At 48.7% G+C, this 15,728-nt stretch overlaps 1 protein-coding gene across 2 annotated transcripts in view; it reads left to right on the top strand.

The window, feature by feature from the left end:
* The window catches only part of LOC110087834 (myosin-6), a 44,917-nt gene extending 30,068 nt beyond the window's left edge, over positions 1–14,849 (top strand). For both annotated transcript variants that reach the window (XM_078378334.1, XM_072977056.2), the window contains 15 exons: positions 300–390; positions 1,667–2,056; positions 3,257–3,383; positions 3,605–3,723; positions 3,822–4,018; positions 7,276–7,459; positions 7,762–7,927; positions 8,070–8,194; positions 9,277–9,585; positions 9,732–9,935; positions 10,760–10,885; positions 11,637–11,912; positions 13,128–13,223; positions 13,786–13,920; positions 14,725–14,849. In XM_078378334.1, coding sequence (XP_078234460.1) covers positions 300–390; positions 1,667–2,056; positions 3,257–3,383; positions 3,605–3,723; positions 3,822–4,018; positions 7,276–7,459; positions 7,762–7,927; positions 8,070–8,194; positions 9,277–9,585; positions 9,732–9,935; positions 10,760–10,885; positions 11,637–11,912; positions 13,128–13,223; positions 13,786–13,920; positions 14,725–14,745 — 2,566 coding nt within the window. In that variant the 3' untranslated portion in view covers positions 14,746–14,849. The remainder of the gene's footprint in view (positions 1–299; positions 391–1,666; positions 2,057–3,256; positions 3,384–3,604; positions 3,724–3,821; positions 4,019–7,275; positions 7,460–7,761; positions 7,928–8,069; positions 8,195–9,276; positions 9,586–9,731; positions 9,936–10,759; positions 10,886–11,636; positions 11,913–13,127; positions 13,224–13,785; positions 13,921–14,724) is intronic.
* Positions 14,850–15,728: the final 879 nt, after the last annotated feature.

Here is a 15,728-nt window from a genome sequence, read left to right as displayed (position 1 = left end):
TGTCCTTGCAAGGGGTGACCTGGGCTTTTCTTGCTACCGGTTGCAGAATGGATGGCTGCCACTGGACTGGAAAGAGCCCCAGTTGACCACCGGCCAGTCAGAAAACCCCTGGGAGGCGCCGGGTTCTAGATACCTCTTATGTTCTAGACTAGAGGGACATGACTGGAGTTGGCTAGAAGGTTTTGTTGCTTGGAGGTGCTTTGCTGCCTTCTCAAGCCGGCGGGAGCACCTCGAGCTGAAACAGCAATCGGGGAAAATCTGGGCAGACCGGAGAAAGAGACGGAGATGTCTTGTTTCAGGAAGGAGTTTGACATCAACCAGCAGAACGGCAAGATTGAAGACGAGCAGGCCTTGGCCGCACAGCTGCAGAAGAAACTGAAGGAGCTGCAGGTAAGGTGGCCTTTAGCTTTTCAACGGCCTTCCACTCTAGAACGGGTCTGCCTGACGAGAAAGGACCCCCTTTAACTCTAGAATGGCCCTTTGCCCTTCCTTTTTCCTGTGCAACCTCTTCTAGAACAGGACTCTGATCTAGATTTTTCTTGCCCCAGCCTTTGAAATTCCTATTCCAGAAAAAAAAACAGTGTTTTGGTCTAGAAATCTCTTTGCTTCACTTTGGAGAAACCCTCCATTCAAGAACATCTCCTATCCACCTGCCGAGCGAGTGTGGGTCCTGTTGCCAGTTTTGTCCAACGCTGTCAAGATCTCGTTGCAGAGTTTGGAGCTTTTGGTTAAAATCCTCTAAAACAGACATGCAAGCATTCACAGAGGGGAATAGTTTCATGTTTCCCCTATGAGTCCACCCCTTTTCCTCATTAATTGGTGCTTTCAGTCTCGATAACTCACTCTTTTATAGTGAGATATTTATAGAGGAAACCATAACTATCACTACAGTTGTGGATAGATCAACAGCAAACTAACAAAACGGCAGACTGCTTCAACAACAGACTTCAACAGTCTACAGAGAGGGAGCGAAGCTGAGTAGAGAGACGGGGTGCTCTCTTAATTCAGAGACAGGAGGAAACCCTTGGTATGTTCTGGATTGAATGATAGTCACTAGAAAAGCCCCTCCCAGCCACACCTACTAGACACAGCGTGCCAGGTTGTAAAAACCAACAGATTTTGCATCATTCAGATGAAAGTACAGTGGTGCCTCGCTTAACGAAGATAATCCATTCCAGCGAAATCCCTGTAGAGCGAAATCCTCGTTAAGCGAAATAAAAAATCCCATTGAAACGCATTGAAAACCCGTTCAATGCGTTCCAATGGGCTGAAAAACTCACCGTCCAGCGAAGATCCTCCATGGGGCGGCCATTTTCGGTGCCTGTAAAGCGAGGAATCCGTCCAAAAACACAGCGGGGAGCCATTTTACACAGCAGGCGGCCATTTTGAAGCCGCTGATCAGCTGTGTTAAAAACGTCGTAGTGCGAAGAATCGGTTGCCTGCTTTGGGAACCGATCATCGCAAAGCAGATTTTGCCTATTAAAACATCATTTTGCGATCGCAAAACAGTCATCGTATAGCGGTTTTGTCATTTAACGAGGAAATCGTTAAGCGACAAACCACTGTAACAAAAAAACCAAGGATGTAATATAGATCTATTCCAGCGGGGGAAAATGATGTGTGTAGTTCTGTTAAAGAGACTGTCCTCCTTTTCTTCATGGTTCAGGCACGGATCGAAGAGTTGGAAGAGGAGCTGGAAGCTGAGCGCACCTCCCGGGCCAAGGTGGAGAAGCAACGCTCTGATCTCTCCCGGGAACTGGAGGAGATCAGCGAGCGGCTGGAGGAGGCCGGCGGTGCCACGTCGGTCCAGATCGAGCTGAACAAGAAGCGAGAGACTGAGTTCCAGAAGATGCGGCGGGACCTGGAGGAGGCCACCCTGCAGCACGAGGCCACGGCGGCCGCCCTGCGCAAGAAGCACGCCGACTCGGTGGCGGAGCTGGGCGAGCAGATCGACAACCTGCAGCGGGTGAAGCAGAAGCTGGAGAAGGAGAAGAGCGAGCTGAAGCTGGAAGTGGACGACATCACCTCCAACATGGAGCAGTTGCTGAAAGCTAAGGTTTGGTGTCCACCAAAGGAAGGCAGGGCTCCATTGGGGGGGCGGAGATATGGTGATGTCAAGAGGGCAGGGCAGAGCTAATTTTTAGTGGCAGGTCCAATGTTAGAGAAGATTCGTGAGTAGAATGGAAGTTCGCGATAAGGTCAAAGTTTGGAGAAGGGAGTTGAAGACATGAAATCAGCTAATTTGGGAATAGAAAAGGATGTAGCTAGAGATGGACTACTTGATGCCCAACATGGAGCAGCTGCTGAAAGCCAAAAGTGCCATCTTTCTGGAGAGGGAAGCATTAAAGCTAGCCAAACGCATTTGAAAACACTTAAGCTCACGTGCTGGGGGTCTTCCCCATTTTGAGGGCAGTCCACGGGTAGGTAGAAGTGGAAAGCTGCGAGGAAAAGGCAGTGGGGTACAGTGGCAAGAGCTTTTGTCTCAGAAGAAGGAAATCTCGGTTTAAGTCCGCCATGAACTATGAGACCTGAAGGAGGCCACTAAGTGGCCTTGGGCCAGTCACTCTTTTTTTCAGCCTGGTTGAAATCACAGGATTTTTATTGTGATTAGATGGAGAGAGGCAGAAGAGGAGAAAAAGAGCTGCCTTCAGTTCATTAAAGGAATAGAATAAATTATATGACAAAAATAAGATCCGCTTATCTGCGGGATCCCTTATCCAGGTTCTGAAAATATTAAAAATATTAAAAGAAAAATCCTAGAAATATATATTTCTAAAGACAACGTTACCAGTACTGGCCACTAGTGGGAGCCAGAGGCTATGCCATGTACAGTGTTTGCTATTATCCACATTTTTCAGCATCCGCAGGGAGGGGGGCTTGAAACCAGTTCCCGCAACTACAGGGGGTCCTACTATATATTTTAAAAATAAATCATATTTTCTGGAAGCCAATCTAAGCCAGGAAGCCTGAGACTGAAAATTTGCCTGCACAGTTGCTCCAGACATTTTGGGAATGTCTGGATAAGAACATGGACATGGACCCCATTTTATCCAGAAAGAAGTAAGAGAGATGGGAGGCATGAGGGAATTATTACAGAGTCGATCACCCCGATGATTTTACACAATAACAGGATATGTTGCCTCTGCTTGAAGGTTTGATCCAGCTTTTTCAGTCCACTCTTTTGTTATCTTTAGAGATTCTGATTTCTTGGTCCTTTTTGGCCTTCTCGGGCTTATTTTCTCCTGCCTCTCCGCAGGTGAATTTGGAGAAGATGTGCCGGACCTTCGAGGATCAATCCGCAGACTACCGGGCCAAGCTCGAGGAGACCCAGCGGACCCTCAACGACACCAACACGCAACGAGCAAAGCTGCAGACCGAGAACGGTAAGTCTTCCTCTTTACTTCCTTTTTGTTTCCTCTTGCTGTTCTCGTGACGGTCACTAGAGGGGGACAAACTGCTCCTTTAGGGAATGGAATACAACGGTGCCTCTACTTAACGAACGTCCCTACTTACGACCATTTCGAGTTGCGTCCATCTTCTGGAACGGATTACAATCGTAAGTCGAGGCACTGCTGTATAAACTTTTTCTATTCCTTGATCTCAGGAGAACTCGCCCGACAGCTGGAAGAGAAAGAGGCACTGGTTTCCCAACTGACTCGGGGCAAACAGTCCTACAACCAGCAGATGGAAGACCTGAAGAGGCAATTAGAAGAGGAAGCCAAGGTGAGATCATTCCTTGAAAAAAAAGGTGGATCCAGAGCTGCGCTCGGGATACAAGAGAAAGACATAGCCGAATTTGACCATGCCTCTTTCCGACGCAGGCCAAGAACGCCTTGGCGCACGCGCTCCAGTCGGCTCGCCATGACTGTGACCTGCTGAGGGAACAGTACGAGGAGGAGTCTGAGGCGAAAGCGGAGCTCCAGCGCTTGCTGTCCAAGGCCAACTCCGAGGTGGCGCAGTGGAGAACCAAGTACGAGACCGACGCCATCCAGAGGACTGAGGAACTGGAGGAAGCCAAGTAAGGAAGAGAGAGCTTCCGTGGGAGCTGATCCGTGGACGGGCATACCTAAATGACAGGCTGGGCTGCTGGAGGGATGTCTGGTCCTGAGGTTCAAGCATGACAAGGAAAAAAACAAAACAAATGCACAGTTACATGATGAGCAAGATCCGGAAGCTGAGTGATGGCCACTGGGCCTTCTTCCTGTTAGGGTGAAATGTTTTGCTCCTCATCCAAGAAGCTTCGTCAGTCTGAGGAAAGTTGGTAGGAGATCGCTGATAGGTCCTCCATGTTGCTTTCACTTCCCCCTGGTCTGAAAACCAACGTGGAGGATCTATCAGGGGTCTCTTACCAGCTCTCTTCAGACGGAAGAAGCTGCTTGGATGAGGAGCAAAACGTTTTTCACCTAACAAGAAAGAAGGTCCAGTTGCCATGACTACTCAACTTCCAGATAACCTCACCTGGAGGACTGAGAATCTTCACAGATACAAAGACAAGGGATAATTGGTTCAGTAATACTGTGTTTCCCCGAGAATAAGACAGGGTCATATTAATTTTTTGCTCCAAAAAACACATTAGGGCTTATTTTCAGGAGATGCTTTATTTTACAGTCATGTCATCATCTTCTGGTTGCTGCAGAATGCTGCACAAGGGTGGAGGATGGGGCTTCATTTCACTGGGGCTTATTTTTGGGGTAGGGCTTAGATGACAAGCATCCTGAAAAAATCATCCTAGGTCTTATTTTCAGGTTAGGCCTTATTTTCAGGGTAACAGGGTACTACAAGTAAGAAGGATCTTGGAATTGTTGCAGATCACACTTTGAGGATGAGCCAAGAGCGTGACATGGTTGCAAAAAAGGCAAATGCGATTTTAGGACGCATTAACAGAAGGATAGTCTCCAAATTCTGTGAGGTACTAGTTCGTTTTTCTTCTTCACTGGTTAGGTCTCAGCTAGAGTACAGTGGTGCCTCGCATAGCGAGGTTAATCCGTTCCGGATTCACCTTCGCTATGCTGAAGCATCGTTGAACGGGGCAGAGAATTCCATTGGAACGCATTAAACATGGTTTAATGCGTTCCAAATGGGCCAAATACTCACCGTTCAGCGATGCTTCTTAATGGCCGGCAGCCTTTTTCGCGCCCTCGCCTCGCTTAACGAGGGCGCGAAAATGCTGCGCGTGGCCATTTTGGGCCATTTCCGGGCTTCCGGCGGCCATTTTGGCCACCGAACAGCTGATCATCGGGCTTCGTTTTGCAAAGATTGGTAAGCGAAACACTTACCGGTCTTCGCAAAGCGAATTTCGCCCTATTAGAAAAACGTTGAGCGATCGCATTAGCGATCCGAAAAAACGGATCGCTATGCGATTTCGTCGTTATACGGTGCGCTCGTTAAGCGAGGCACCACTGTACTGTGTCCAGTTCTGGACACCGCAGTTTAAGAAAGATGCTGACAAAGTGGAGCAAGTTCAGAGGAAGGCAACAAGGAGGATCAGGGGACTGGAAACCAAGCCTTCGGAGGAAAGACGGAAAGAACTGGGCAGGTTTGGCCTTGAGAAAAGAAGACTGAGGGGAGAGAGGAGAGCACTTTTCCAAATACTTGAAAGATAGCCATACAGAGGAGGGGAAGGATCTCTTCTCAATCATCCCAGAGTGCAGGACATGTAACCAACTGCAGGAAGCCAGATTTTGGTTGAAGATCAGGAAAAACCTCTTAACTGTTAGAGCAGTACGACAATGGAACCCATTGCCTTGGGAAGTGGTGAGTGCTTCAACGCTGGAGATCTTCAAGAGAAATTTGGACAACCCTCTGTCTGATCTTCTTTGATTTGGATTTTTTTGCATTGAGCAGGAGGTTGGACTTCATGGGTTTATAAGACTCAGTCATTCTATGATTCTTCGATTCTAAGGGGAAACAACAGAAGGTTTCCTTGTCCCGAGACGTGTCAAGAGTGCAGGACTCACGCGATGAAAGCTGTGGGACCTTTTAAATAGCAGGGATTTATGACACCTTCCATCATCCCAGGATTTCCTGTTGCCCCTGAGTTTAGCAGCAGTGCTTTCAATAGCTGGCGAAGAAATGGATTTTCCCCAGGAACAATATACTGTTGAAAATTATCCTTGCTTCAGCGTGACGTACACGGAAGTGGTTTGGTCCTGAATAGGCAATTGAGAGCCGTTGTCTTTACAAAAGGCCAGCTCCTTAATGGTTGATGTGCAGCAATCCTGCATTTTAGACTCTTTATGGAGTGGGGCAGCCTTAGGGTCTCAGCAATATTCCCCTGTTTTATTATTTTGTACCCTCGGCCGCATGGATTCTGTTCCATCCGCTTCTTGTTTTTTTACCTTTCCCCCCACAGTCCTCCACTCCACCCCACCCCACCGCCCCACGGAGATCCCTCTGCACAGGTGGTTCCTCGAACGGCGAAGCTTTTGGCTCGGGTTATATTTTAAAATGGACGTGTATAAGACGAGCAAAAAGCTTGTTGGTTGGAGGAGAAATCCCCACTTTAAAAAAGGACAAAGGTAGGTGGTGTAGGAAAGGATTCCTCCTTGGACACACCCAGCAGCTTTTGGTGACTGGGGTGGTGGTGGTGGTTTCCATGTACCTTGTGAGGCTCAAAGGCACAGCCTAAAGTCATAACCTTGCTCCTTTTTTTAGAAGCCAGGGGAGTTCTTTTTTAATTTGAAAAAAGTAACATGTGGTGTTTTCACCTCCATCATGGAGCACGCTTCGAAGCCAGCAATAACAGCAGGCAGCCTTAGGGGTCTTTCTCCGGCACTATCGCTGAATGGAACTGTACCTTTTCTATTTTTACCCAGTTACAAGTTTTCAGAATAGTTGTTTCTCTTCAGGAGCCACCAGCCGAGAACTCGTTGGCTACGTTCTGCTAAGGATAAATAAACAATAGTCTTAGATTTTACAAACCAGGTGTTCTGGCTATCTAAGGTTTGTGATGAGGCCATCACCGTTCTTTGCTCTGCCATCACTCCTGTCTTTCTTCACAGAAAAGAGGAGACCGCTTGCCGTCCTTGAGTCATCTTGGTCTTGCTGTCCTCCTTGGTCTCACACAAAGTTCTTCCGACCCCTGAGCCCGAAAATTCCCCCCAACTTTTCTCACCATTCCTATCAGCAAAAATACAACCATCCACATGGGATATCCAACCATTTGTTATCCTTGCATGACATCCTTCTGCCCAACGGCAGGGCCGGCCTAGCTTGCCATGGAATGGGGATCCTCCTTTGGCAGTTGACTCAATGTCGCCTCCACTCCCGTCACAGGAAGAAGCTGGCACAGCGGCTTCAGGACGCGGAGGAGGCGGTGGAGGCCGTGAACGCCAAGTGCTCCTCGCTGGAGAAGACCAAGCACCGCCTGCAGAACGAGATCGAAGACCTCATGGTGGACGTGGAGCGTTCCAACGCGGCGGCCGCTGCCCTGGATAAGAAGCAGAGGAACTTTGACAAAGTAGGGTGGAGAGAACAGAGGGAAGACCCTGGGAGCGGCGGGCGGAGAGCGAGCGAGGGAGCATGACATTGTGGGCACTTTGGCGCCACCCAGTGGGGATTCAGAGCACTTTGTCTCCACCTAGTGGAGATTTACTTTAGCTCCACCTAGTGGAGATTTGGATAAGGTGAGGGACTCCTCTGGGGAGGAAGGGAAAGGATCCCAAGTGGAGGAAGAGGAGAAGGAGCAGGAGAGAACGGGAGGAAACCTTTTCACGTGCAAGTAAGATTTTGCTCTTTTTTCCCCCCCTTCCACTCCTGCAGATCCTCGCCGAGTGGAAGCAGAAGTTTGAGGAATCCCAGGCAGAGCTGGAGGCGTCCCAGAAGGAGACCCGCTCTCTCAGCACCGAGCTCTTCAAGCTGAAGAACGCCTACGAGGAGTCACTGGAGCAGCTGGACACCTTGCGGAGGGAAAACAAGAACCTGCAGGGTGAGGAGGAGACCGGCCAGAGCCACCCCACCCCGCCCCACCCTCACCCTCCCTCGGATGTCTGCTTGCTCGGTGGCTCCGACTCCCGGGGCTCATTTCTGCGTCCGGGCCTGATCCCAACTTGCTTGCTTTCTCACGGCAGAGGAGATTTCTGACCTCACGGAGCAACTGGGCGAAGGTGCCAAGAGCATGCATGAGTTGGAGAAGGTGCGGAAGCAGCTAGAAGCCGAGAAAATGGAGTTGCAGGCAGCGCTGGAAGAGGCTGAGGTGAGAAGGGACCACTTTCTTAATAAAGCAAGACTCTTGTAGGTGCGGGAAATCGGTTTCAAGCCCCCCCCCCCGTGCCCCTCTGGCCTTGAAGCTGAAAAACTGACATTCTAGCAAACTCGATGAAGATAGCAAATTCTATCCATCGCATGGTCTCTGGCTCCCTCTTGTGGCCCATTCTGGTAACTTCATCTTTAGAAATCTATATTTCTAGGATTTTTCTTTTAGTTTTTTAAAAATATTTTCAGACCTCGAATAAGTAATTCAGCAGATAAGGGAGTCCGACTGTTATAATATCATGTACTGTCAAGTCAGTTCTGACTTCTGGTGACCCTTTTCAGGGTTTCCTAGGTACAGAGTCCTGATTTACCCTTCCCTTCTTCTGGGGCTGCCCTGGGAACGGGCAACGTGCCCAAAGCCACCCCAGGGTGGGAATCAACCACCTAAACCCCTGAGGTCTTCAGCTCGCTCGCCTCCATTAAATACCATGTTTTCTTCTCTTTTTGTCCCGTGGTTTCCTCTCTTTCAGCTGCTTCTTCTCATTGGACGGCCACAAATTTCAGATTTGGTCTTGATGCTATGTTTGTTTATAAACACGACATCCCACATGTATCTACGGTCATCTTTACCCACTGTATTGTGCGGTCATCTTTCAGAAAACGGAAAATATATTTTACTTTTCCAAAGTTTTCTGGGTGACCTTAGGACAGAGAGTACCCCAAAATATCTGTGCGTGTGAAGCAAAGAACATTTCTCTCACGCATCGGCCAGAACCCTGTTGTTTTTTGTATAAAGATTGCCTAATTTATCACAGCTAATTATGGCTAATTGGTGAGATGCCATTGTGTGTCTCAGCTGTGTGACTTGCCATACACCTGATGGCACAACCAAGGTGGGCTCCCACGCTCATGAATTAGCCACAATTAGCTGTGGCATGTACTCAGACCTTAACACCAATCCATCAAAATTCTTTGTACATCAGTATGTCTTTCAATAGTTTATGAATTACCTCACGGAAGCTTTCCTTGGCTCGGCCATTTTGCTTCTCTCCTTCCATCCAAAATATGGTTCTTACCCTCCAGGCTTCCCTGGAACACGAGGAAGGCAAGATCCTCCGAGCTCAGCTGGAGTTCAACCAGATCAAGGCCGACATTGAGCGCAAATTAACCGAAAAGGATGAAGAGATGGAACAGGCCAAGCGCAACCACATGAGGACGGTGGACTCGCTTCAGGCTTCTCTGGATGCCGAGACCCGGAGTCGGAACGAGGCAATGAGGGTGAAGAAGAAGATGGAGGGCGACCTCAACGAGATGGAGATCCAGCTGAGCCAAGCTAATCGGGTGGCATCGGAGGCCCAGAAACACCTCAAAATCACTCAGGCCCACCTCAAGGTAACACGGTCTGAGACATTTTGCGGTCCATTGTTCCAGCATCTCCATCTGGAGATGATGGGGAGGAGAGCTTGGCCAACCTTGGCGAAGGAAGGCCAAGAGCTGTCCATGTTGGAAAACAGGACTGTCTGTTTTTGGTCACCCAGGACAGCCAGATCCAACTGGACGACCTCCTACGAGCTAACGAGGACCTGAAGGAGAACATCGCCATCGTGGAGAGAAGGAACGCTTTGTTGCAGGCTGAGCTGGAAGAATTGCGTAGCGTGGTGGAGCAGACGGAGCGTGGCCGGAAACTGGCCGAACAGGAGTTGATCGAGGCCAGCGAACGGGTTCAGCTTCTTCACTCCCAGGTGAGCCGGCGTTTCTGCAGACCTTTAGAAGATCCTCCCCGTGCCGTCCTTGGCCACATCGCTATGGTTTTTCATGTTTCGCACCAAGGGCGTCGCCTGTTTTTAGTCAAAGGGGTGTGGGTGGCTTTGTGGCTCGTTGGTCACGTCTGGTTTCCCAAAGGCCTCAAGACTCCCCTTCCCCACAAAAATGTGGCCTAATCCTGGACAGTCACACCATCCAGAAGCCACCCCAAGCCATGATCACTCAATGTTACACTGTGGAACTCTTAATTTTAAAACCAAAGGGGTGGATACCTCCTGCAGAGGCTGGGAGTGGCCTCTGGCTGTCCATCTTGACTACAACCCTGTGAGGGAGGCCAATATTATGATCCCCTCGATGGGCAGATTAAATATACTGAAAGCTATCCTGGGCGTTTGTAAGGGATACAGGAAAGGGTCCGTTGAAGACATTATTTTATCCAAACGGATGAGCAGATGATACTACCCCTAACTCAAGATGCATAATACCAAAAGCTAACCAAGTTATATTGGGGCAAAAAAATTATTTATTTATTTTATTTATATCCCGCCTATCTGGTCGGTTAAGAGTGATACAAGCATCACTCTCCACTCCCTGGGAGTGAAAAGACAACAAGAATAAATTAACAACCCACAATTTGTTGCCTTTCATGACCCCCCAAATGGCAGCTAACGTAGAGGAACACCCCACGGTCTAATGGCAGGGCCGGCCCTGACTCTGTTCACACACTCTTAACCGCCAAGCTGCTCCTTGGCATCTCGGCTTCTTCCTGGCTTGTGCCACGGCATCTTCTCCTCCTCCACAGAACACCAGCCTCATCAACCAAAAGAAGAAGATGGAGTCCGATCTGTCCCAGCTTCAGTCGGAGGTGGACGAAGCGGTGCAGGAGTGCAGGAATGCGGAGGAGAAGGCCAAGAAAGCCATCACAGATGTGAGTGGGAAAGAGATAAAGGGTGGGCGGGTGGGCTTGGCACTCTTCATCCAGAACTGGGCCATTTTCCCCACCCCTTAAAACACAGCTGGGATGAAGCAGAAAGGCATTGTGGCAATGGCTTAGCGTAGTGGTCCCCAACCTTGGGCATCCAGATGTTCTTGGACTTTAACTCCCAGAAATCCTGGCCAGCAGAGGTGGTGGTGAAGGCTTCTGGGAGTTGTAGTCCAAGAACATCTGGAGGCCCAAGGTTGGGGACCACTGCGGGCAGCCCTTCTCAAGCTGGTTTCCTTGATTCGGGTGGGACACAGAGGATTTCAGATTGAAGCCGAGGTGAATTCCACCATTCTGAACTGGTCTCCAGTTGAAATTGGGTGACCGTGCATGGCCCTGACCAGCATATAACCAGGAACGGCCCTTTCCTTTGGAGAAGTGAGAAGGAGGAGGCCATCCTGTGGCTATGAGCATGGCTGAGTGTGATTTGAGAGCTGTGCCTTGGCCATGTGCACAAAAATAAGCATGTCATAAGTTTTGGGGGAACTGCAACCATAATCTTAAAGCTGCAGAGCTAGAAAGGGACCCTACAGATCATCGCGTCCAGTCCCTGTCAAGGAAGCAACAAACTCCCAACCTCTGGCGAAACAGCCAGAGACCCAAACCACTGAACTGTTCAGCAACTCTCCTGGCATGGACAGGGTTGGTTGTCCTGAACTCATCCTCCCGTTTTCTCCTCTCTCAAACATGGCGGCAGGCGGCCATGATGGCAGAGGAGCTGAAGAAGGAGCAGGACACCAGCGCCCACCTGGAGCGCATGAAGAAGAACATGGAGCAGACCATCAAGGACCTGCAGCTGCGGCTGGACGAGGCCGAGCAGCTGGCCCTGAAGGGGGGCAAGAAGCAACTCCAGAAACTGGAGGCCCGCGTACGGGAGTTGGAGAACGAGCTGGAGGCCGAGCAGAAGCGCAATGCTGAGAATGTCAAAGGCATGCGCAAGTACGAGCGGCGCATCAAGGAGCTGACCTACCAGGTGCGCGTGTGGCTTGAGGACTCGCCTTCTGGTTGGGCTTCACAAGGCGTTGGATTGGGCTGGGATAGAAACGGGGTATAAAGAACCCCTTAACAAAGATGGGGAATATCCAGAGTTATAAGGACTGAAAACACTTCTGCTTTTGGTCACATGTTTGGTCCTTTCTTGACCTATTTTAGGCTTGGGCAGGAGGGTTCCCCCCCTCCAAAAAACATCTGGACCACTTCTAATTTTGAAGAAAGCCCTGCCCCAGCCCAAAACAGCTCAGGAGATACAATTTAAAAAAAAATAACTCCCCTTACTTCCTAGAATGTGCAAGAGACTTTTGAAAGTCAAATAAATGTTAGTGTGAGGCTGTCCCATGTTTGGACACATCCTGACAAGGCAGGATTCTCTGGAAAAGACCATAAGGATGGGCAAGGTGGAAAGCAGCAGGAAAAGAGGATGACCCGATACGAGATGGAGGGATTCTCTAAAGGAAACCACAGGTTTGAGTTTACAAGAGCTGAGCAGAGCAGCTGAGGACACGGCAGTTTGGAGGTCACTCATTCATAGGATCGCTGTAAGTCAGAGGCGACTTGGCGGCACATAACAACAACAAAGGGTATAGTACAGCCCAGGGTGTGTGTGTCATATTTGTGATGCAGCCATTATTTGCCGCTGGTCAGAGGGAACTTAGATAAAAGATACAGTGGTTGTAAGAAGGAGCTCAGGAAACTGTTGATAGAGCAACGGAGCAAAAAAGCTGATTCGAAGGAGGTACAATTGGCAGGAATATTTGAGGGAGCAAAACCCATTCGTTCTTATGGGTATCAGAAATAACTGAGCTATTGCATTTTGGAGTGGTTCGCACACAACTCCAAACCATGGTTTGGGCTAACTCGTTTGTATTCCAAATTATGGTTTATAGTAAAGGCATACCAGTAAACCATGGTTTGTACAACTTTACACAAGATTCCATGGATCCAAGCCTGAAGTATGAACTCCGAAGTCTGAGCGACATGACTTAATTGTGGTTTGGAAGCAAGCCAGTTTCAAACCTTAGTTCCTGGATGCCCTTTGGTGGTTTCTTTACAAACCACAGTTTATGAGACGATATGGGTACATATGTCACAAAAAACCATGGTTTGGCATGAACTCCCTACTGAAAAAAGATGGAGAGACAGCTTATGGCCTTTGTTCTCCTTTTTCTTTGCATGTTTTCCTCGTTTGCAGACTGAGGAGGATAAGAAAAACTTGCTGAGACTCCAAGACCTGGTAGACAAGTTGCAGCTGAAGGTCAAAGCCTATAAGAGACAGGCAGAGGAAGCGGTGAGTTTTCTGGCTGCAGCCCCACTTTTCGGCTGTCCTTCTCAAAAACAGTTGCTTAAAGAGGTTCAAGGGCCTGAAAGCTCAGATTGCAGCTACAGTATTTTTAAGGACTGCCTCTCCTTTGCCAACCAGGAAAGGCTTTGCTAAACCTGAGCTGCTAGACTGCATGGATCGTACGGTCACTTCACGCTTTACAGGATAGCTTTGATAAATCAGACGACTTACCTCTAGGCCCCACAAGCTGGCCTTGTGATGCTTCAGGCAAAAAGTATTGAAACTGGGGCTGTCCTATTTAGGGCACATCCTGAGAAGGCAGGATTCTCTGGAAAAGACAATAATGCTGGGAAAGGTGGAAGACAGTAGGAAAAGAGGTAGATCAAATACGAGATGGACAGACTCCCCCAAGGAAGCCACGGCTTTTGAATTTGCAAGAGCTGAGCAGGGCAGTTGACAGCTGGATATTTTGGAGACTGCTCTTTCATAAGATGGAACCAACTCATAACAAGTAAGGCACCGGAAGTTTTATTTCAATTTTTTTTGTTCATTTGTTTGCCGTTCCCAGGAAGAGCAAGCCAACACCAACCTGGCCAAGTTCCGGAAGGTTCAGCATGAGCTGGATGAAGCCGAGGAGCGGGCGGACATCGCCGAGTCCCAGGTCAACAAGCTGAAGGCCAAGACCCGTGATGTGGGAGGAAAGGTGAATATCACTGCTTAGCTGCAGGGAGGGAATGGCCTAGGAGCCAGGTGCCAAAAAAGTGCCACGAGGTGGATTCTCACTGATAGCCAGCAGAGGGCGCCCTATGAACCCATGTGTTTTTACTTCCTGGGTCTTTCTGTTTCCTTCCGATTTCCTTTTCTCCCGCCTTGCTTTCTCTCTCTCTCTTTCCCACCTTTTGTGGACTTTTAAATGTTATTTTCATAGTACAGTAGGACTCCCCTCATCTGTGGGATCAGAACAGCTGATTCCTTTATCCGTGGTCTGAAAATATTAAAAACATTAAAAGAAAAATCCTAGAAATGCATCTTTCTATAGGTGACGTTACCAGAACTGACCACTAGAAGGAGCCAGTGACCATGCTATGCCTAGTGTTCGCTAGAGAGATATATTCCCACCCTGTAATGACCAGAACAGGCCATTAGAGGGAACCAGAGGACATTTGCTATTAAAATAGCATTTGCTAAAATTTGCATTTTTCAGGATCTCTGGAGTGGGCCTTGGAACTCGTCCCCGTGGAGATAAAGGGGGGGGGTCCTACTTTATTTCTTTTTCCTTCATTTCACTAGCAGTCTTTTTCCCCCTAGAAATAAATGTGAAATCTCCAAAGCCACATCTAAGCCGGGCCCTACCCTTGGGGAGTATGAATCACTAACTTGCTTGAGCAGAGCCCATTCTCAAGACCAGCCCTCTCTGGTCCATCCCTTAATCTTCCCATGTTCTTTCAACCTCTTCTACATACCTACTCCTTCCTCACTATTTCCCTTCTCCGCTTCTCTCTTCCAGAAACTTCATGACGAAGAGTGAGGAGTTTGGGCGATCGTCGGCTGAACGAAAGCGGCGCTGAGCTGCCGGCCTCTTTGAATCCACTGTAGCATAGTGTGATTAATAAAGTTGAACCGCAAATCTAACGATCTCCTATTGACTGCCCGTACCATGAAATCCCCTTTTTCACCAGAAAAAGCAGTGTTTGTCACAACTTTCTCAGAGGTCGATACTCAACAGGTACAGATTTCCAAGCTGCCCTTCCAGCTGCAAATAACTTGCTGTCTGAAGAAGACATTTGTTTTATAACCAGACCTGTGGTTGAGGCTTTCCAAAAAAATAATAATAACACAAATCCAGAATTTGGGAATTATGGCTCCCTTGCGCCCTCTGGTGTTCTGACTGAGCATCCACAGGTCTGGCCATCCAAGTTTCCACCACTTTTTATTTCCCAGGTTATAGCACAACCTAGTGGCCGGTCTGGAAAATCACACTCCTTCCACACAGCCCTCCAGAGACATACCCTGTGAATCTAATTAGAAAAGTGTAACGAACATGAAACATGAAGCGTTGTGGGTGTCTTAAAAACCAACGGATCGTCAGTGGATCTTCCTCTAATCCTCCCGGGGAAGACCTTGGCTTCTTTAAGCCGGTCAGTATAAATCAGTGGTGTAAGGAAACTTGGTCTTGAAGGGTTGAGGCTCCAAGACTCTCTGATGATTGAGGACTAGCATCCGTTGCCAGCACCCCCACCCCACGTTTCGCTGGTCCCTTGAGCTTAGCTGCAGCCCTGTTCACCGCTGCCAAAGAACTCGATTCTCCCCAGGAATGGGAAATTGTTGCAAAAAACCCCCCCTGTGTTTTAATGCAAAGTATTGGAGGAAAAATAGGGAATTAAGAGCCATTCCATTTGCAAAAGACCTGCTCTTCATTCGTTGCTGAGTCCAAATCCAGATGCTTGCATTTTTTTTTTTTTACTCTCCTAGTAGCAGGGCTGCGTTACTGGACACCTTCCCTTTCAGATT

This window comes from Pogona vitticeps, chromosome 6 (assembly GCF_051106095.1).
Source record: "Pogona vitticeps strain Pit_001003342236 chromosome 6, PviZW2.1, whole genome shotgun sequence".
In the NCBI taxonomy this organism is placed as follows: Eukaryota; Metazoa; Chordata; class Lepidosauria; order Squamata; family Agamidae; genus Pogona; species Pogona vitticeps.
The sequence above is the reverse complement of the archived record's forward strand: the minus strand, read 5'-3'. Positions and strand labels throughout refer to the sequence as shown.